Here is a 20434-nt window from a genome sequence, read left to right on the forward strand (position 1 = left end):
CAAACCTAAAAATACTCATATCGCATTCAGTCTGAGTCAAATACCGCATTGTCGAAAATGATTAATCCATTATTTTCTGGTATGTTAAAGAGACGTAACTCTCCTTGTTAAGGAAAAAGTCTGGAGGAAATGGCGCCTTTTGAGAAAACACAGAGTTAAAAAGACATCTTCTTTTTCGTGTAGCCATTATAATAATCAGGGGTGCAACTACATACTTTCTGAGGTGGATGCAAACATATTATCGGCACCCCCCCCCAAACCCCGCCCCTTAACTTAAAGTGACTGAAAAAAATTACAATTAAAATCAAATATTTAAGCAGGCAAGCTAAAATAAGGAACTTTATAAACAGAATACAAATTAAATGGTAAGAGCAAAAAACAAGCAATGAGGATTTAATTAAGAAGAAATAAAATAATTCAGAATAAACTGATAAGTGGACAGGCTAAAATGTAACACAATAAAATAGAGATTAATAATTGGAATAATAAAATATAAGCACAAAGAAAGAGGGTTAAAACACCAAGTTTATATAAAAAAGTAAGTTATGGAAATAAAATAAACAGTAAAACAAGACAGAATAAATAAAAGGAAGAAATAAATGAAATAAAAAGTTAAAAGGCGAAAAGTACGGAATAAAATAAATAAAAAGGTAAAACAGAAAATTAAATAAATAAAAGGACAAAATAAATAAAAATGTAAAGGAAAACTCAACTAAAACAGTTACAGGCTGAATGTGTCTGAATGTGGCTAGAAACTAAGAGTTTAAGATGATTTAGTGCCACCAGGGAGCTGAGCTTTAGACCAGGCTGCCACGGTTAGGATATTAACTAGAATGTTGACTAGCTAGGTTAGCTAGCTAAACAGGCTACTATAAAGAGCTATGGCTTGACTAATGTCACTCGTTTTGAAGTTAAACCGAGAAAATAACCAGTTCAGTGTTAATCAGGTCGTAGCTGGAGAACCAAGTTTAGCTTTAGCGTTAGCTTGCTGCCTCACTGCTATCATTCATCTGGCTGGCTGGGTAATATTAATATGGCTAGCCTTAGCTAGCACAGTAACATACATCTTAAACTGAAAAGGCGATCTCTTCTGATTGTGTGAATCTATTCCCGGTGAAGTTCGGGATCTTTGGGGAAAATATGGAAGGTTTGACCTCTATTAGATTCCTTTATTTTTGAATAAGTGCGTTTGGGAACGCAGCAGTGAGGCAGCTTTGCTAGAACCCAGTGGTCCAACGCTACTTTCGTACCCTACAGTCTCGTTTTGGTAGACAAAGGTGACGTAGGTGAATAAAGCGTATAAACTGACCAACCTGCTGTCTTTCAACCACTTTGAGAAGCTTTTCTTCATCCCTACAACATCTTTTTCTCTCTCCCTCTTCCGTTCCCTATGGGGCGCGTTCTCAAGCGCCTGTGTTTGGGAGCAAATGACAGGAGGATGGGGGGCGGAGTGGATGGGCGCCTGATTAGTGCTGTGCTGTTTTTTGATGTGTATTATCATACTTGAACAAACAGCTCTTACAGAAAATGCAGACTAGAAGTAATTTTCCGGCATCGTTTTGGCGCCCCTCTAGTGCAGCGCCCATATGCGCCGCATACGCTGCATACCCCCTTTTTGCGCCACTGGTGGTAGGTACACGCAGTGAAGTGCAATCCAAGGAAAAATCCCCGCTCACTTCCCGCACTCCTATAAAACGGGAATCTTTCTATTTTAAAACTATAACAGTGGTCCCGTTTCTTTCAAACATTGACCACTGATGAATTATGGACAAGCAGTAGTTGTAGGAAGGCGAGTTTCGTGGAATTTAAATCACCAAAAAGAGCATCGTTGAAATCCTGTCGGTGTGGAGTGGACATATCTAGGGGAAAGGAGGAAGGGCGTAACGTGTCTGAATCGGACGGACAGATTCTTTCAACGCTTTCAGTTCATTTCTTGCAATGGAAAAACCGAGTTCTTCCTATTTCCTGTCTCTCCCTGAAGCTTCGCTCTTCCCCTTTTCTCTAAGGATGTGATGACGCAGCTGCACATATAGTTACATTCATAACTGGGCTTTTAGTGTTTTTTTAGTGTTTTTGTCTCTGATGACTGTTCGACTCACCTATCTGCTCATGAACTGTCGCCGTTTATTTTACATCCGGGTTCTGGAAGACGACCTTAATAAGGTACGACATAAATTACATTTCATACCTTTATTTGTTAATTACTGTTTGAATTACACAAGAAATTATAGTTTTGCCATTTTATGATCAGTAAAATGTTACTTTGTGCTGCATCAAGCGGTATCTCACCGTGTGGAGTCGTGCATATGAGGCTGGAGTTATCCGTTCCACCTTAAATGCAGCCGCAGAGACGATAATCCACCTGTAGATGGCGCTGGTGATATCAGCGCCAGAGATAAATTGCTCAAAAACGCAATTTCAAAGAGTGTCAACAGTGTTATTTAGTGTTATTAGTTTTTAGTGAGGAAATTTAACCTAATAACAGAGCATTTGACTGTAGCTGAGTATGCTGTGTGATATCACAACCAAGCTAAATGGTAGTCTGCCATACTCAGCTCTCAAGTCTTGAGCCAGAAAAAGTGGATATTCTGGTCTTCTGGGCCAAAGAACATGCCTGGAAATTCATTTGAAGAAAAAATGAATTTAAATCACACATTAAATATTAGACAGATACACTATATTGCCAAAATTATTCACTGACTCATCCAAATCATTGAATTCATGTATTCCAGTCACTTACATGGCCGCAGGTGTATGTATAAAGACCAAGCATTAGAGGCATGCAGACTGCTTCTACAAACATTTGTGAAAGAATGGGTCACTCTGAGGAGCTCAGTGAATTCCAGCGTGGTACCGTGATAAGATGCCACCTGTGCATCTTATGAACATCAGTGTCTGACCTCACAAATGCGCTTTTAGAAGAATGGTCAAAAATTCCCATAATCACCCTTCTAAACCTTGTGGAAAGCCTTCGCAGAAGAGTTGAAGCTGTTATAGCTGCATATGTGTGTGAAGGCAGACGAGTGAATACTTTTGCCAATATAGTGTGTATCACAATTTGAAATTTTCCCCAAATTGTTTAACCCCATTCATTAGTAGCAGAGTGGAAGTAACAGGATGGAGTTTTTAAGCATGGAATTAGCAAATAAAGACAATGTGGTTAAGTAGTATCCAATAGCGTGAGGGCATGCAAATGATGTGCATTTAATGGTGCTTTTGATGAATAATTTATTTTCATTCTACAGTTTTGGTAACAAATTTGAACATTTAAAGTCACCTTGTCAGACACCATTACACTTTCAATGAAAATAAAGAAAACAAGAAAGAGAGGACTCTACTTTTTTCAAAAGTGACTATTTCATTCTTTCAGTGTCATTCACAGATTAAAAGATTATTGTCTAAGTTCTGTAGATGAACTTTATTCATTTTTATTGTTTATTTATTATGTCATTTAACTGAAACTTGCACATAGTCTGTAGTGAAGCAAAACACTTTGCCCATGTTCAAATGGCACTTCAGTTGTGGAATCATCATTAATCTGTGTAATCATTGTAAAACAGGACTGAATTTGCTGCTTACAAGACTTGCCCAAAAATATTTAGAACTATTTCAAATTGGAGCTATTTCTGAATGAAGAATAGTTAAGACAGACAATTAACGTCAATGCATTGATGTCAGCGTCAGAAGCAAACAGACCCAAATTGATCTTCACTCTTAAACATAACCAGATGTGTTAGATAAAACAGGTCTAATGGTCTGAAAGAATATAACTTCCCAAAATAATATAACTTGGTTTTACAGTGTGACCCAGAGTGACCTCCTAAGGAGGGATTTTTGTGACATTTTCATAGAAATAAAGAAGTAAAGAAGTAAATTATTAAAATGAGAATTAAATATCTTTAAATGATTAATTTTTAAAAATAAAGATTAAGTAATTTAATGCAATATATTGTATTATTTAAATATGCATTATACACATTTAATGAACTGATATGATAATAATTTGGTTAATAATATAATCGCATTTTATTTATTTAATAATTTATTTATTAATTTTATGGTTACCACTTTACTCCACACTGCAAAATAACGAAGTCCGTCAACATCATCCATTAAAGTCGGTGCGCAGATGCAACTCCAACCTATTCAAATTGCTATTATTGTTGTTTTTGTTATGTTTTTCAAAGCATTGTGGCTCCATTCAAATTAAACTTGGCTTCTTATGGTTTGTCAGTTTCAGCTCCTCCCATTTATTGACATGCAAGATGTTTCTCAGGAGTTTGTTAAATGTATTTTACAACCAGCAAAGGAAATTGAATCACTAGTGCAGACCCAGACTATCAGGAGAACAATACAGGCAGGAGAGTAGCCGAGGGGCAGCCAGGGGGAGCAAGCGCCACCAAAGCATGAAGCTTTACAGTGAAAATCTGTCATCAGGACAGCTACTGATCAATTCTAAGAATCTGATCGTGCTGCACTCAATAGCCAGCTGTGATAATCAAACTAATAAACTCAATCAACCTAAATAGATCAGACTTGGTCCCACCCACTTTGGTGGATGCTGTTAAGAGATTTTATTCAAAATATTAATAATGCATGTTTACATAACAAATATTGCTTAGAATCGTATATAATTATTTAAGTTTCTATTTCAAAATAAAATAATTTAATGAGACCTTGAATTAAATAATGTTTACATTAATAATTTATTTACTTATTTATTATTATTTATTTATTTATATAATAGTATTCCAACAGTCCCTTCATAATCTCTCCCTTTAAAGTGCCACGATGTGTTGTATAGGATGACTTAATGTCCTTGTATGTACCTGTATGCAGACCACAGTATAAAGGGTTATAATTTATGTGTTTAGTCAGTGGTTTCTACAGTTAACATACATTACTATCCTGCTGTTTTACAGCATGACTCACGCCAAGCATCTAAAAACTGAACTGCGGCAGCTGGAGTGTCACTTCACTTGGGAGCTGAAAAAAGAGGATACAGATATCACTGATCTTCTAAACAGACTGGAAGAGAATATCAAGATAAATCTTGGTGGGAAAGCAGGGGTTGCACAAACATACAACTCATTAGCATTCGTGAAGTACCTCCTAGGGTTTCCTACAGAAGCTCTCAGCTGCTTACAGAAATCTGAGGAGCTCACCAAAGAGCACCATGAGAATGACTGTGATAAGTGGCTCATAGTCACCTATGGAAATCTGGCCTGGCTACAGTACCACATGAAATCTTACGCTGAATGTGAAAGCTACCTGGAGAAGCTCAGAGACATTGCTGAGAGATTCCCAATGGAACCTGCTTCTGCTCATCATGAAGTGCTTGGTGAAAAGGCCTGGGCCCTGTTCAAGTTCTCTCGAGAGAACTATGAAAGAGCTAAAGAGTGCTTCAGGATGGCCTTGGAGTTGGAGCCAAATGAGGGTGAATGGAATGCTGGTTATGCCATCGTTCTGTATCGCACAGAAACTGAGCCATCCAATCCAACAGATTCACCCACAATTAAGCAGCTGAGACGAGCCATTGAAACTAAGCCAGGCGATGATGTTCTTAAAGTTCTGCTGGGTCTGAAACTGGCCACTTACAAGAAGTACAATGAGGCTGAGAGCCTAATGGAGAAAGCATTAGAGAACTCTCCAGAGGATCCACATGTGATCCGTTATGTTGGGAAGTTTTTCCGGAACCAAGGCTCTGTGGAGAGGGCCATCGCTTTGTTGAAGAGAGCACTGGAAAAGACACCTAACTCAAGCTTCATACATCATCAGCTAGCACTCTGCTACAACAGAAAGAAAACCAATCTATTTCAAACACAAAGCCTACGCAGCAAGGGAGCTGAAATTCAGAGGCTTCGTAATCAGTGCATCTGCCATTTAGAGATGGCCATCACATTGAAGCCCTCCTTCATTTTTGCTATGAGTGAGCTGGCTCTGCAGTATGGAGAGAACCACCATATCTTCAAAGCAGAGGAGCTGTTTCAGACTACGTTCCAGACAGCTGAAGAAAAAAAATATGGTTCTCAGGTAGTTCATTTTCATTATGCACAATTCCAACAGCACAGTAAGAAATGTGAGTCTCTGGCCATCAAACACTACATGGAATGTCTGAAGATGGATCCAGGTACATCTGAAGGAAAGAGAAGTGCTGGAAGCCTGAAAAGCATTGCTGAGAGAAAAATCGGCAGAAATCCGAAGGAAGCATTTGGAATACTGGGATTCATCCATAAGGAAAAGGGAGAGAAACGCCAGGCCATAGAGTGCTATGAGAAAGCTCTAAGCTATGAAAACAATGAAGAGTACCTACAAAATCTTTTTCATCTTAGACTTTCCTTAGAATAACAGAACTTGGCACCTCACATATCCAAATAGTCACATGATGATGATGATGATGATCAGCATTTCTTTATAATTTTTCTGTTCAAAGAAATCTTTGAAATGTATGTTAAATACAGTTTGACTCTATAATAAAGGTGCTGCTAAAAGTGCAGTTGTTTTCTATATTACTATGTATATTTTTCTGCACTGTATTTTTAAAAGTCATTTCTGCTCTCTAAAATAAGTTTATTTCAGATTAGAACTCAAAGCCTGTATTGATATCACATTAGTTTTGCTACTGAACTAGCATGCAGGAATCAGCTTTAGAAAATGGTGAAGGACAGTTAGTTGGAGTTCAATCCTCCATCTGAGTGTTAGGACAGAGAAAAGTGTTGATGCTTGTCTATTATGCAGCTAGGCCATACTTGAAGCTCAAAGGGCTCAAGGTACACATTGAGTTTTGCCCATTTTAGTAGAGGAACAAATATCCCTAAAAGTTGACAAACCCCCACCTGAGGTAGAGCAAAGCGCAAGCATGATTTATGTAATTTTGATATCTCTAGTTTGTGAAATGGGTGCTTGTATAAAAATATTTTACTGCAGAAATTGTGTAATTTGTTAATATTGGGATGCTCCCCAAACTAGAAAATGTGCAAATGTAAGCCTGGCTTAAAAGGAGAGTCTGCATAATTTTATTTTTCTGATATATAATAAAAATTAAGAATGTGACCAACTTTAGACTGACACCATTATCTTTGTCCAGTCATCTACATACAGGCCCTTAAACATGTGTGCCATAGGCAGAAATTGACTTTCCAATCAATCAGGCGTTCTGTATCAAAACGGTAATGCCTCCTTGTCATTAATATAATAATGATGCCAAACAGCAAGATGTTAGTATTTTGTACTTGTTTTCTGATCATAACAACAGTTTTTTTGGATAATACACTTCATCTTCACACATTAACAGTGATTAATTCCTTCTCAGAAGCAACCTGCACTGACCCAGAAAAAAAACATAAGGGTCTTTTGGTTGAAATGTTTAACACAAAACATAGGTTAAATGCAGACAAAACAGTAAAACAACACTTCTTCATCATTTAATTTATTCTGTGATAATGAATAATAATAAATAAGTAAATACAAAATATGACAGGCCATCATAATGTATATTGATGAATTATGCAAACATTTACACAAGCATCTGTTTCACAAACTAGAGAAATCAAAGTTATATTAAAACCTGCTTGTGCTTTGTTCTTCCTCAGGCAGGGGTATCTTAGAGACTTAAGGCCTTTTTGGGAATTTGTTCCTCTACTATTTTCCCATCAGACAGGAAGGGGCTGGTTCATTTTTGGCTTTGCATAGGCAATCATCAGGGCTTTAAATCTACTGCAGCAACAAGAAGAAACCAGTTAAGGTAACGTAGCCATGCTGCCTGCATTCAGGATATGTTGATGGCCCTCATAGGAAAACCAGCCAAGAGCGAGTTGAAGAAGTCAAACCTTGAAATGACAGACTGAACTAGCACCTAAGTGGCCTCTCTTGAGTGAAAGGATACCATCCTCTGGATGTTGTACAGGAGAACATGCATAACTACATCAATAAGAGACAAAATTGATAAATGGTCATCCAGAATCACACCAAGGCTTCATGCATCTTCAGACCAAGGACCTGTATTTCCAGTAATGTATAGCAACTCAGTCTTGCTGGGATTCAGCTTCAGGTGGTGGGCTGCTATCTATGAAGAGGTGTCAGCCAGAAATACTGAGATACAACTGGAAACCTAAGTGTCTGAAGGTGAGAAGGAAAGAATTAGTTAGAATGACACCATTACTGACACCAAGGAATGCTAGAACCCATGAGAGGGTGTATGACATGATATAAATAACGATATGAATAACACAAAAATGAAACTCATCAGTATGAGTAAGGTTCTTCAGGCAGTTCCATGATGCTTTTCTTTAATCAGTGAAATGCAAAACACTATCGTGGATCTGCATTCTGCAAAACACGTTTTTCCTTCAAAGTACCCAAAGTTTCCTTCAAAAGTAGTGTTATTTTTGCCATTGCTTAGGTTACCTGTGCTTTACATTCTTACACGTTCACACATTTTTCTAAGAGGCTTATATACAGGCCCCAAAACTGAGCGTGAAAAATGTTCCTTCAGTTTTGACTTATAGGTTTGTATGTCATAACTAGGCAAGGATGGGATAGCTACTGAAAAATTATTAGTTAGCTACTTTGTAGCTTTTGAAAAAATGTGTATCTAGCCACAATTTAGCTATTTTTCCAGAAAAAATAGTGGCAACATTTAGCTGCTTTTTAAAAAAGTGCACTACATTTTAGCTACTTTCATAGCAACTGACACACCAGACAAGCCCAACTGACAGTGTGAACAAGACACTGCATTTAATCCTGTGCCAGAAAGAAACACAATTAAAAAAGATTGCCAATAAGTGAGTTTAAGTGACCAACAATCAAAAATTCAGACTAAAGGCAAAGTCAATTATTCCAAGTTTTTACTATCAAAAATAACCGTAAACCGAGCAATTTTGTGCAAAGCATTGTCAACTGTTGAAATAAAACAGCTCCAATTTAAACCTATCAGCAAGATGCAGACATTCAGAGTCTTTCATTAAACTTTAAATTCAACACTTTAGCCCCAAAATCTTCATCAGGGAGCTCTGTTTGGGTGAAAATCAGGCCTGAACAATCTCTCCACTGCTGCAGAGCTGTTGTGGCTCCACAGCAGAACTAGATTTTTAGATAACATAATCCTCCTTTGCTGTGAAATCATTCTAACACACAGTTCTAACACAGTTTCTCAATAAATAGTCTTAAATGCTGAATTTAACGCATAATGCTATTTTACCCTTTAATGCTGTAGGCTGAGAAGCAGACTGCTGGACATCACAACGCAAAGAGTGGCAAAGAGAAATGGCAAAGAGAAAGATTTTAGACAAAAATCAATCATTTGGAGATGAATAGACTTATTTGCAGGTATAAGCACTCTGCTGGTTTCCTGATACATTTACTCTGCAACAACATGCGAAGCTGAAGTCGCTTCTCATTCACCAGCTTCTTGTTTGAATTTTCCAGTTCCACCTTAAATGTTCCAACAGTACAATCTGCAGCCTCACTGCTGCATTTGTTCTCTATAGTGCATGTATGTGGGTGTTTCACTGCATGGCGGCGGTCTAATTCGTCTAATTCAATTAAATTCTCCACTCTCTCTCTCTCTCTCTCTCTCTCTCTCTCTCTCTCTCTCTCTCTCTCTCTCTCTCTCTCTCTCTCTCTCTCTCTCTCTCTCTCTCTCTCTCTCTCTCTCTCTCTCTCTCTCTCTCTCTCTCTCTCTCTCTCTCACTCACACACACACACACACACACACACACACACACACACACACACACATTTTCTAAGCCGCTTCTCCCTCAGGGTCGCGGGGGGTGCTGGAGCCTATCCCAGCAGTCATTTGGCGGAAGGCAGGATACACCCTGGATAGATCACCAGTTCATCGCAGAGCAATTCTCCACTCTCGCATTTTTTAATTTTAATTTCTGTTTTGCACACATGCTAGTCCACTCATCTCTTCATCTATAGTTTCTATTTCTTTTTTTAAAATCATTTTCCCTAGATGTCTGTATTGATGATGTCTCGCTGTACTGCGTTTGCTGTTTTAATTTAATAAAGGTTGCATTTTTCATTTCAACTTTAATCCATGTTCGTCTCCGTTTGTATGTTGTGGTCTTTAAATGAGCTGACTCACAGTCTCCAGTCCACTCTCTTAGTGCCATGTCAACTCTATCTGTAGAGAAGCAATATTTACCCATTTGAAGACATGATTGGATTAATCTGGAAACCCTTGTCACATTCCTGAAGAGGAATTTGACCTAAATGCAAAGGAGTGTTTTTCGGATAAGGCTGCCAAATAGTTTTGGAAATGCAGACATTTTCTTTGGAGATCAATTTTGAACTTCCAGTGTTTCTTGGAAAGGTGTTATCAGATCACAGCAGGGACATAGCCGTGGTTAGGCCTATCCAGTCCAATGGGGAAAGAATATTCAGATTCTAAGCAAACATCTTATTCACTGCATTGAGACCTGACAATAGTGGTACGGTGTTGCTCCACATCCAGTCTTCTGCAGAGAGGAATGGGAGAAGATCTGCAAATCCAGGTGTGCCAAACATCAAAACCAAGAAGATTTGAGGCTGTAATCACTACCAAGGGTGCTTAAACAATGTGCTAAGTAAAGGCTCTGAATACATGTGTGAAGTATGTAAAGTATTTTTGCAGATTGAAAAAACAATCATTTTAGAGCAGAACTGTAATGTAACAACATGAGGAAAAGTGTAGGGGTATGAATACTTTCTGAATGCACTGTGAATATATTTTCATATTTAGCAAATACTCTTATCAAGAGTCACTTACAATGGCAAGCAAAGGTAGTGTTAGGGGTCTTGCTCAAACTCTTATTGGTACAGCGAGGGTCATCCGTCCATGACCATCCCTCCAAGATTTCATCTCACCTTGTTCTGATTATCATTCTCTCTTTTCTCAGACAGAAGAGGGAAACTGAATTTCTGACCTTCACTAGGAGACCCTGGACTAAAGGACTCTTTCAGTTTATGGACAACATCAAAGACAAGAAGAGGCCCAAAAGAGTAGATTGTTGGACAGACATCTTATGTGCTCTTTTCATTGTAGCTGGGCATTTACAACACAAAGGAACTAAAAATAAAATATAATTTCATCAGTTTAAACTAAAATAAACAAAGCTACATGAACAAAATCATGTACACAAATCAAATAAGATCAAAAGGTAAAAACAGAACAATTAAGATTTCATTACAAAAAGGCACAATGAAATTTATAAAACCAAGATATAGTAGTTAAAACCAATTAATAGATTTTCACATAAAAGGATAAATAAGGCAAACAACAGCCAAGAAAAAGTATTAGTTCTAAACTGTGGAACTCAATTCCACCTTTTATTAGACAGTCATGGAAAGAGATTAAATATGGCAACAGATTAAGAAGGGGATGATGAGGAGAATAAGGAGGTAAAACTCGAATTCCTGACCATTTTCTGGTGACCGTATTTATTCTTAATTGATTGATAAGTTTGCCTTGAGCATCTACATATTTTATCACAGTGATTTAAAGTGAGCTATAATTAAGTGAGTAAGTTTGGAATTATCACTGGAGCTGTAACTTAATGGTTCAAATTCCAGTAGTATATTAATGCCAGTGTTTTGGGGATTAAAACAGTCTATTTTGTCATTACCAAAGTATCATAACACTATCAAAGCTTTACCAAAAGTTTCAGTAGTTACAATTTGTTATAATTATAAATTCAAAAACGCCAAAACACGAGTTACAAAACATGAGTACTTAATTATAGAAAATATCTGTTTCTTTAGTGGCACATTGTAGTGATACACATACACTTTGATTTTCAGACTTTGGGACCCATTTACTTCAAAATAAACCAACTGTTCACCATGTGGCCATGAGGGGCAGGGATGCAGTCTCACGTCCTGCTCTGAAATGCAGGGGCCTGACTAATATAAGGCTTCACCCAAAACACTGTGTGTTTCCTTGATGACCCGCTCATGACATGTTGTAAGTACTGCAAACCAGCCAAAACTCACAGTCTGAAAGCATGCTTATTGTTCCTTATTAGCACTGAATCATCAGTTCATCTCCTGCTTTGTAATCTTTTACATACGTGTCATCACACATGGAAGATTTAGAAGGATTAATCTGTGTTGAGTTGTTGTGAGTAAACAGCTATTTTATACTAGTGGTCTATGATAATGAATTCTGATATGGTTGATGTGCAAGGATCCTTTTTAAAACGTACTGGAGATAAAAGTTAAGAAGAGTTTATACATCAGAAATTAGCATTATTTGTTAACTTATCTAATAGCTAAATTACCAACACTTTCCTCAAATTGGATTGAGTTGTAAAGAATTACTTTCTGTGGCTGTACTTTTAAATCTAGTGTCCAAACACTCTAAGCTGTAGGGTTTGTCAGCTTCAGCAATGATAATGATTTATTATGTAGATTACAGATTATTTTGAATGATAAATGTTGTTTTTGTCATAAGAAAACTTTTTTTTTGTTAAATTCATGGAAATTTTCAAATACATGGTCACAGACATAAATGTATATGTTCCACACTTGACAGTAAAGCATGAACTGTGACCAAAAAACAGGTAAGCACATATAATAAACATGTCAGGGAGAACTTATACCTTATACATTATTTGGCTGTTTATTAGGTTTGGAAAGGCATGTCAAACTGGGGACCTTGCAGGCCAAAGTGCTGCCAATATTCAATTATCAGAACAGATATTTCACAACAGAGAAACTTAAGAAACTTAAGTATATGCAAACTGTTATTTCACTTGCTGATGTACTTTCAGGTCATTTTTTCCAGTAAATATTTCATATTAAGCACTTGCCTCATAGTAAGTGTATTTGTTGTTTAGAAAACAGACGCACTGCACTGATAGTGAGAGACATTATAAAGGAGGAAAGTGGTCACTGGCAGGAAAATGAATGGGAATTAACTGGTCAATCAGCTTCCTAGTTAAGCTGCTAGTGTGAAAAGTTCCCCCTCATTATCAAGATCTGCACAAGCACAGAAGCCCATATATTCCAGAAAACACATTTTGTGCATTATTTGAACCAAATTGAAATGAATTCAAATATGCTTTTAATTCAGTAACTTGCCATCAGTTTCCAGTTTTTTATGTATCTCTCCATTGAAAAGAGAGGAACCTGATATTGTATGACTAGACGTAACTACCTAGTGGTGTTGCCAAGCTGGCTAACTATAAAAGACTTTCCTATAAAGATTTTGTGTTAGTGCCAGTGTCGGTTTAAGGGGAGCCTGGTCGCTTCCTATTCGTCTCATTATATCAAAAACATCACTGTACCACGCCAGAGGGCGCCCACATGCGAGTCATAAATGAACTAGGGTGGAGCTGAACAGCAAAAACGTTTAACAGTTAAAGTAGTATCTAACCACTGGTTTTGATGCCCATCCATAAGGAGCTGCCCGGTTTCCATGGTAGTGACCCCCTGGCACAGCAGTGGCGAGAGGAGATGGTGAGGTACATGTGTGTGGAATCCTTCATGGCAGCTCCCATTCCGCCACTGGCTGAGATGTGCATGAAACCCATCTGCAGCATCTCCTCTCTGATGCGTGATGGAGCACTACTTAAGTCCTCCATGACCTAAAGTCTTACATTAGAGTGATTAGGGCTGTAAAACTCATTTGATGTAATGTAACTTTTGAGGGTGAAACAATTTCAGTACAAATCGGAAAAAACTGAACAACTGAAACAGCGATCGTCTTTCAGTCTAATCAGTCGTCTTTCATCGCTCATTTACCTCAGTCGTTTAGAAATTATAGAGATTTTGATTTTTAGGTTTTCAGAGGCTGGTACTGCAGGCATCATTGGTGGAACATACACATCTATGGTATCAAGAAAATTTAAGACATAGAGAATAAAAAAATTTAATTTCATCTTGACCAACCAAAAATTGCATGGAGCCTGAAAATATGTGTTATTGCTCCCATAATAATTATGCAAAATGTCATTTTAGTATAAGATCATACTGTAGCTTATAAATTACACTGTTGCTGTTGACTGAACTTTTGTAATTACCAGGTGCTTCTACACTGTTACTAGAATGGCTGTGTTTGTGTTTATTAACTTTTCTATGTGGTTTTTCTCTGTAGCTTGTCACTGTGAGCCTCAGGGTTCAGTAAGTGCTGAGTGCAACAAGGTCGGAGGTCAATGTCACTGTAAGCCCAACATGACTGGCCGTAACTGTCACCAGTGTGCACAGCGTGCGATGTGAGGGTAAGAGTTAAGAGTTAAAGCAGCATTATGTAAGAATCTTAGACTCTTATCTTTCACTCTTATTACATTTTTACACCACTGTCATAAATACAGATCATGCTGTGAGGCATAGAGACACTACAGATCACACTGACGATTTCTTTATTTTTTTAGTCAATATATTTTATTACAATTTTTACAACACAACAAGCAAAGAGACAAACAGTGACAGGAAACTGTTCCCACTCCCACCCCCACCCATCCCATCAGCTACATCAGATAACATAGAAGAGAGAAAATAACAGCTCAGCACCTCATTCGCTCAGTTATGCCATAAATGTGTAGAAGTCATTGCCCCATCAAAATGATTTATAAGCTGTTATTGAAGGTAACACTGTTACATAATGTTGCTTTAAATCACAAGAACATTTCTTCCTCCACTCAAAAAATCTGAAGCTTAGAATCTCTTTTCTTTTTTCAATGAAGAATAAACAGGAAAAATAACAAAAACTCACTAAAAATAAACTAAATAAAAGCTGGAAAAAAAAAGAAGGAAAAACAAAGACAAATCGTGCTGGTCTATGTCTCATTTACTATTCACTGTATTAAGTTTTATACATCACTCATATTTGAACACTCTGGCTTTTAGCCTGTATTTAATTGGTCATGTTTCTGCTTTATAAACCAAGACATCTCTTTGTAACTTTCTCCCTTGTAAACCAGAGCTTTAATAATAATTCCTAGAAAATTAGCCTTTAAAGAACAAGAAATTGAAATATAATTTTTACACTGGTACAAAATATGGCTACATGAGCAGCTCCTAACACAGCTGTGCTTTCTCTGTAAGCTAATTTGGTGAATAAACAGGGTGGGTGGTGAGACCTTTTGGTGCTTTTTTTATTGATACAGTTTAATGTGATTGAGAGTTAAAAGTCTGGACTTTTGATCTAAGCCTTGTCAACGTCAGTCCAGTGAACTTGCAGCCAGTAGAGCTGATTTTATCCATTTTAAGGGGTCAAAGTTTTCACACCTCATAATTGATCCACATTTGGCAGATGTAGGTCTTAAAGACTCTTACAGTAACTCTCATTAAATGTCAGATCTGCTTTCACTTATTTTCTTGATCTTCACTGTGTGGTGTTTCACTGTGTGGTGATCTGGTTTAAAAAGAGCTGCACTGTCTACCTGTATGTTCAGAATAGAACACCTTCTGTAAAATAGGAGAGACTTGTTCAGTTATTATGATTCTAAACTCATGAACTCAATTCCACCTTTTATTAGACAGTCAAGCTCAGTGCTCACTTTTAAGAAGCAAAAATTTATCACTTTAACTCCGCAGCTTAATGAAAACTCTGTCTTGTGGTGTTTATCTATTAATTCGATCTGTCATTTTCTTATATGATTCTAAATTAACACATACTTTCTTGCATAACAGTCTATCGCCTGTCTGTACAGCATTTCAGGCTGCCACTGGCAAGTAAAGTGCTATACACATGCACATTTTAAGCCGCTTATCCTTCTTATCATTTTGTGAAAGGAAATAAAAACTCTTACTTAAGAAGGAATTTTCACTCTTTACAATGTCAAAAACATCAAGTTGACTGAGCTTATTGAATATAGCGTTTGGGGTATGGATCTAGAAAGAGGTAACTGCAACTCTTGTTTGGCTCCTGTGTGTGTACATGGGTATAATGAGTTCATGTCTTTTTGTCAGGGTGTGATAACTCATTCTAGAGAGGAAGCTGAGGAATGTGATGTCACGACTGGCTAATTTATCCCAAGGAGTGGAGATGTTAAAGAATAAGATGGAGCAAAATAGGCAGACTTAGAATAACTTTGGATGGGTTTTTCAACAATATTTTTCATCCTGCCTTAACAGGAGGACACTTGAGTTATTGAATAAAGTGTCCTAACTGAATACTTTACCACCTAATGGCAAAAAAGCTGGTGTAGCACAGGGTTAGTAGAGTTTATATCTCGTCTTTCTGTAAATGAATCCTCCAGTCAGGGTGTCTTTGTATACTCTGTTAGTCCCCTTTTATCTGGTTACAAACGAAAGAAATACAAAACGAAATACAAAACGAAAGAAAAGCACCCAGTTTGTCCTCATGAATATGAAAAGTGCAACATACAACCCCAATTCCAATGAAGTTGGGACGTTGTGTAAAGCATAAATAAAAACAGAATACGATGATTTGCAAATCCTTTTCAACGTATATTCAATTGAAAACACTACAAAGACAAGATATTTAATGTTTAAACGGATAAACTTTATTGTATTTTGCAAATATTCACTCATTTTGAATTTGATGCCTGCAACACGTTCCAAAGAAGTTGGGACAGGGGCATGTTTACCACTGTGTTACATCACCTTTCCTTTTAACACTCAATAAGCGTTTGGGAACTGACGACACTAATTGTTGAAGCCTTGCAGGTGGAATTCTTTCCCATTCTTGCTTGATGGACGACTTCAGTTGCTCAACAGTCCGGGGTCTCCGTTGTCATATTTTGCGCTTCATAATGCGCCACACATTTTCAATGGGAGACAGGTCTGGACTGCAGGCAGGCCAGTCTAGTACCCACACTCTTTTACTATGAAGCCACGCTGTTGTAACACGTGCAGAATGTGGCTTGGCATTGTCTTGCTGAAATAAGCAGGACGTCCCTGAAAAAGACGTTGCTTGGATGGCAGCATATGTTGCTCCAAAACCTGTATGTACCTTTCAGCATTAATGGGGCCTTCACAGATATGCAAGTTACCCATGCCATGGGCACTAACACACCCCCATAACATCAGAGATGCTGGCTTTTTAACTTTGCGCTGATAACAATCCAAACAGTCCTTTTCCTCTTTGGCCCAGAGGACACGACGTCAACGATTTCCAAAAACAATTTGAAATGTGGACTCTGAATTCTCTGAATCTTTTGATATTATGGACGGTAGATGATGAAATCCCTAAATTCCTTGCAATTGCATGTTGAGAAACGTTGTTCTTAAACTGTTGGACTATTTGCTCACACAGTTGTTCACAAAGTGGTGAACCTTGCTCCCCAGCCTTGCTTGTGAACGACTGAGCCTTTCAGGGATGTTCCCTTTATACCCAATTATGACACTCACCTGTTTCCAATTAACCTGTTCACCTGTGGAATGTTCCAAACAGGTGTTTTTTGAGCATTCCTCAACTTTCCCAGCCTTTTGTTGCCCCTGTCCCAACTTCTTTGGAATGTGTTGCAGGAATCAAATTCAAAATGAGTGAATATTTGCAAAAAACAAAGTTTATCAGTTTGAATATTAAATATCTTGTCTTTGTGGTGTATTCAATTGAATATAGGTTGAAAAGGATTTGCAAATCATTGTATTCTGTTTTTATTTATGTTTTACACAACGTCCCAACTTCATTTAAATTGGGGTTGTAAATCTCTGATATTTGTGTCATTTTTAGATACTAGTTCTAAAGCCATCTTTCTCTTTTTACTCATCTTGTTCTTCTCCTCTGTAAAGTGAGTCCCCACAGTGGAGGACGTGTGGACAAAGTGGCTATTTCTGCTGATCTTGGAAATATTTTTCAGTGTTTCTTTAATGTATCAACGCTAAAAAAAAAACATTTTTCTCTTAATGAAATACATACAAAGGCTGGAAATGATTAAAAACCAGAGGGCAGGGTTGGGATAGCTACTGAAAAATTTGTAGTTAGCTACTTTGTAGCTACTTTCCCAAAATTTGTAGCTAGCTACAATTTAGCTACTTTTCCAGAAAGAGTAGTGGCTACTTTTTTTGCTAACTTAAGAGCACGACTGTCAGAATGTTTGTGAATCTCCACCTGACACAACAAACAAGCCCAACTGACAGTGTGAACAAGACACTGTATTTAATCCTGTGCCAGAAAGAAACTTGAACAATTGAAAAGCTGCAAATATACAAAAAAATCACCAAAAAGTGTAGCCAACAATCAAACTTACACACACAAAGGCGTGATATCCAACAAGAATTTAGACTAAAGGCAAAGTCTATCATTCCAGGTTTTTTCCTAACAAAAATCATCAAAAATGCACTTTGTAGTTCTACAGTTTCAGACTGCAGTCCACCTGTTTCTCTGCATGCTTTGTTAGCCCCCTTTTACCCTGTTCTTCAGTGATCAGGACCCCCATGGACCCTCACAGAGCAGGTACTATTTGGGGGAGGGATCATTCTCATTAACACTGATGTGGTGGTGGTGTTTCAGTGTGTGTTGCACTGGTCTGAGTGGATCAGACGCAGCAGTGCTGCTGGAGTTTTTAAACACCTCAGTGTCACTGCTGGACTGAGATTAGCCCACCAACCAAAAATATTCAGCCAACAGGGTCCTGTGGGCAGCGACCTGTGACCACTGATGAAGGACTAGAGGATGACCAACACAAACTGTGCAGCAGCAAATTAGCTATCATCTCTGGCTTCACGTCTACATGGTGAACCAACAACACAGGTGTGTCTTATAAAGTGGACAGTGAGTGGATGCAGTGTTTTAAAAACTCCAACAGCACTGCCGTGTCTTATCCACTCATACCAGCACAACATGCACTAATACAACCACCATGTCAGTGTTACTGCAGTGCTGAGAATGATCCACCACCCAAAGAGTACCTGCTCTGTGGGTGTCCATGGGGGTCCTGACTAAGAACAGGGTAAAAGGGGGCTAACAGAGTATCAGAGAAACAGATGGACTACAGTCTGTAACGGTAGAACTACAAAGTGCACCTATATAGTAAGTGGAGCTGATAAAATGGATAGTGAGCGTAGAAACAAGGAGGTGGTCATATTGTTATGTCTGATTGATGTATGTACAGACATGACATTCAGATTCCTTATAATACTTCAGCCACAGTTTAGCCTCAAAACTGTCATCAGTGACCCTGACTCTGTTTGGGGTGAGAATCAGGCCTGGATCGTTTCTCCACTGTTGCTGTTGTGGCTCCACAGCAGAACTAGATTTCTACGTAAAATAACATAATCCTCCTTTACTGTAAAATCATTCTAACACACAGTTCTAACACAGTTTTCACAATAAATGGTCTTAAACACTGGAGTTAATGTAGAACTGCTTATTCAGCAGCCTTTAACACTAAAGATAGACGCTCAGACTGTTGGACATTGAACATGGGTAATTTGGAGATGAATGGACTTATTTGCATTTATAATCACTCAGCTGGTTTACTGATACGTTTCATCTGCAACAGTGGTGGACAGTTACTAAGTAAATGTAATTAGTTACTGTACTTAAGTAGTTTTTTCGTGTATCTGTACACAAAATCAAATATCTTACTTTTCACTCCACTACATTTTGTGCAATCTATCATTCCTTTTGACTGATGTGTGTATAAAAGCGTAACATGTCAAAATGAAAAAAGCACAAAACAAGAACACCAATCAGGGCACAGCGCGCACTTTGCTTTGAGCTTATTTTGACCTGTTGGTCATACCGACCCAGTGCAAGTACACGGTTCAACATCAGTGCAGCAGGGTAAAATTTTGGGAGTGTCTATTCAACATAAATGATGAAACTAACCTAACTTTGTGTAAATAGACCACAATATAGACATATGTATACACATGCAGTTAATTTATACAATTAAATCTTACACATAAATCTTAAACTGAAACTTTGCTTGTTTGCAAAAAAGTGATTTCAGAGCAACTCAGTTCTACCTAATGGAAATTTGCCTGCATCGTTTTGTGCTTATAATAATTTTAATAGACATCAGCACCAGACTAATCAATGACATTCTATTAAAAGATTGGTTTAGCAAGAGTGAAACTGGTGTATTTTCACCTAAAAAGAGTTGATGGAGCAAGAGTCTTGTTACAAAAATGATAACAGGACATTAGAGCCATAATTAATCTTGGTCATTTTACTTTCAGTATATTTGAAGACAATTACTTTTGTACTTTTACTCAAGTAGAGGCCTAAAGGGAGGAGCTTCTACATTTACAATCAGCTGTGATTGTTACCACAGCGCAGTGTTACTGTGCAAAACACTGGCTGGCAGCGGTGGGATTCGAACCCACGCCCCCGAAGAGACTGGAGCCTTAATCCAGCGCCTTAGACCGCTCGGCCACGCTACCATATAGGGTTCAACACGCCGCTCAAGAGTGTACACCAAAACTATGTATTTTGGTACCTGTTATTTCTGGTTACTGAGTCCTTAAAGTGCATTACGAAAATAAACGATGGCGATGACTGAGTTTCCTTAGAATACCTACTGAAAAGGGA

General features: G+C 37.9%; 1 protein-coding gene and 1 non-coding gene across 2 annotated transcripts; one reads left to right on the forward strand and one right to left on the reverse strand.

The window, feature by feature from the left end:
- Window positions 1-1308: 1308 nt before the first annotated feature.
- On the forward strand, window positions 1309-6496 carry LOC108413680 (interferon-induced protein with tetratricopeptide repeats 1B-like). Its single transcript, XM_017686315.2, has 2 exons — window positions 1309-2163; window positions 4923-6496. The coding sequence occupies exon 2, from the start codon at window positions 4924-4926 to the stop codon at window positions 6346-6348; it is 1425 nt and encodes a 474-aa protein (XP_017541804.1). The 5' UTR covers window positions 1309-2163; window position 4923; the 3' UTR covers window positions 6349-6496.
- A 13708-nt stretch (window positions 6497-20204) lies between these two features.
- On the reverse strand, window positions 20205-20286 carry trnal-aag. Its single transcript has one exon. It is a non-coding gene; the product is annotated as a tRNA-Leu (tRNA).
- Window positions 20287-20434: the final 148 nt, after the last annotated feature.

The sequence above is a fragment of the Pygocentrus nattereri genome, chromosome 13, assembly GCF_015220715.1.
Source record: "Pygocentrus nattereri isolate fPygNat1 chromosome 13, fPygNat1.pri, whole genome shotgun sequence".
Lineage (NCBI taxonomy): Eukaryota > Metazoa > Chordata > Actinopteri > Characiformes > Serrasalmidae > Pygocentrus > Pygocentrus nattereri.

Coding starts and splice junctions, on each gene's coding strand:
- LOC108413680 (XM_017686315.2), top strand. CDS start 4,924: ATGACTCACGCCAAGCATCTAAAAACTGAACTGCGGCAGCTGGAGTGT.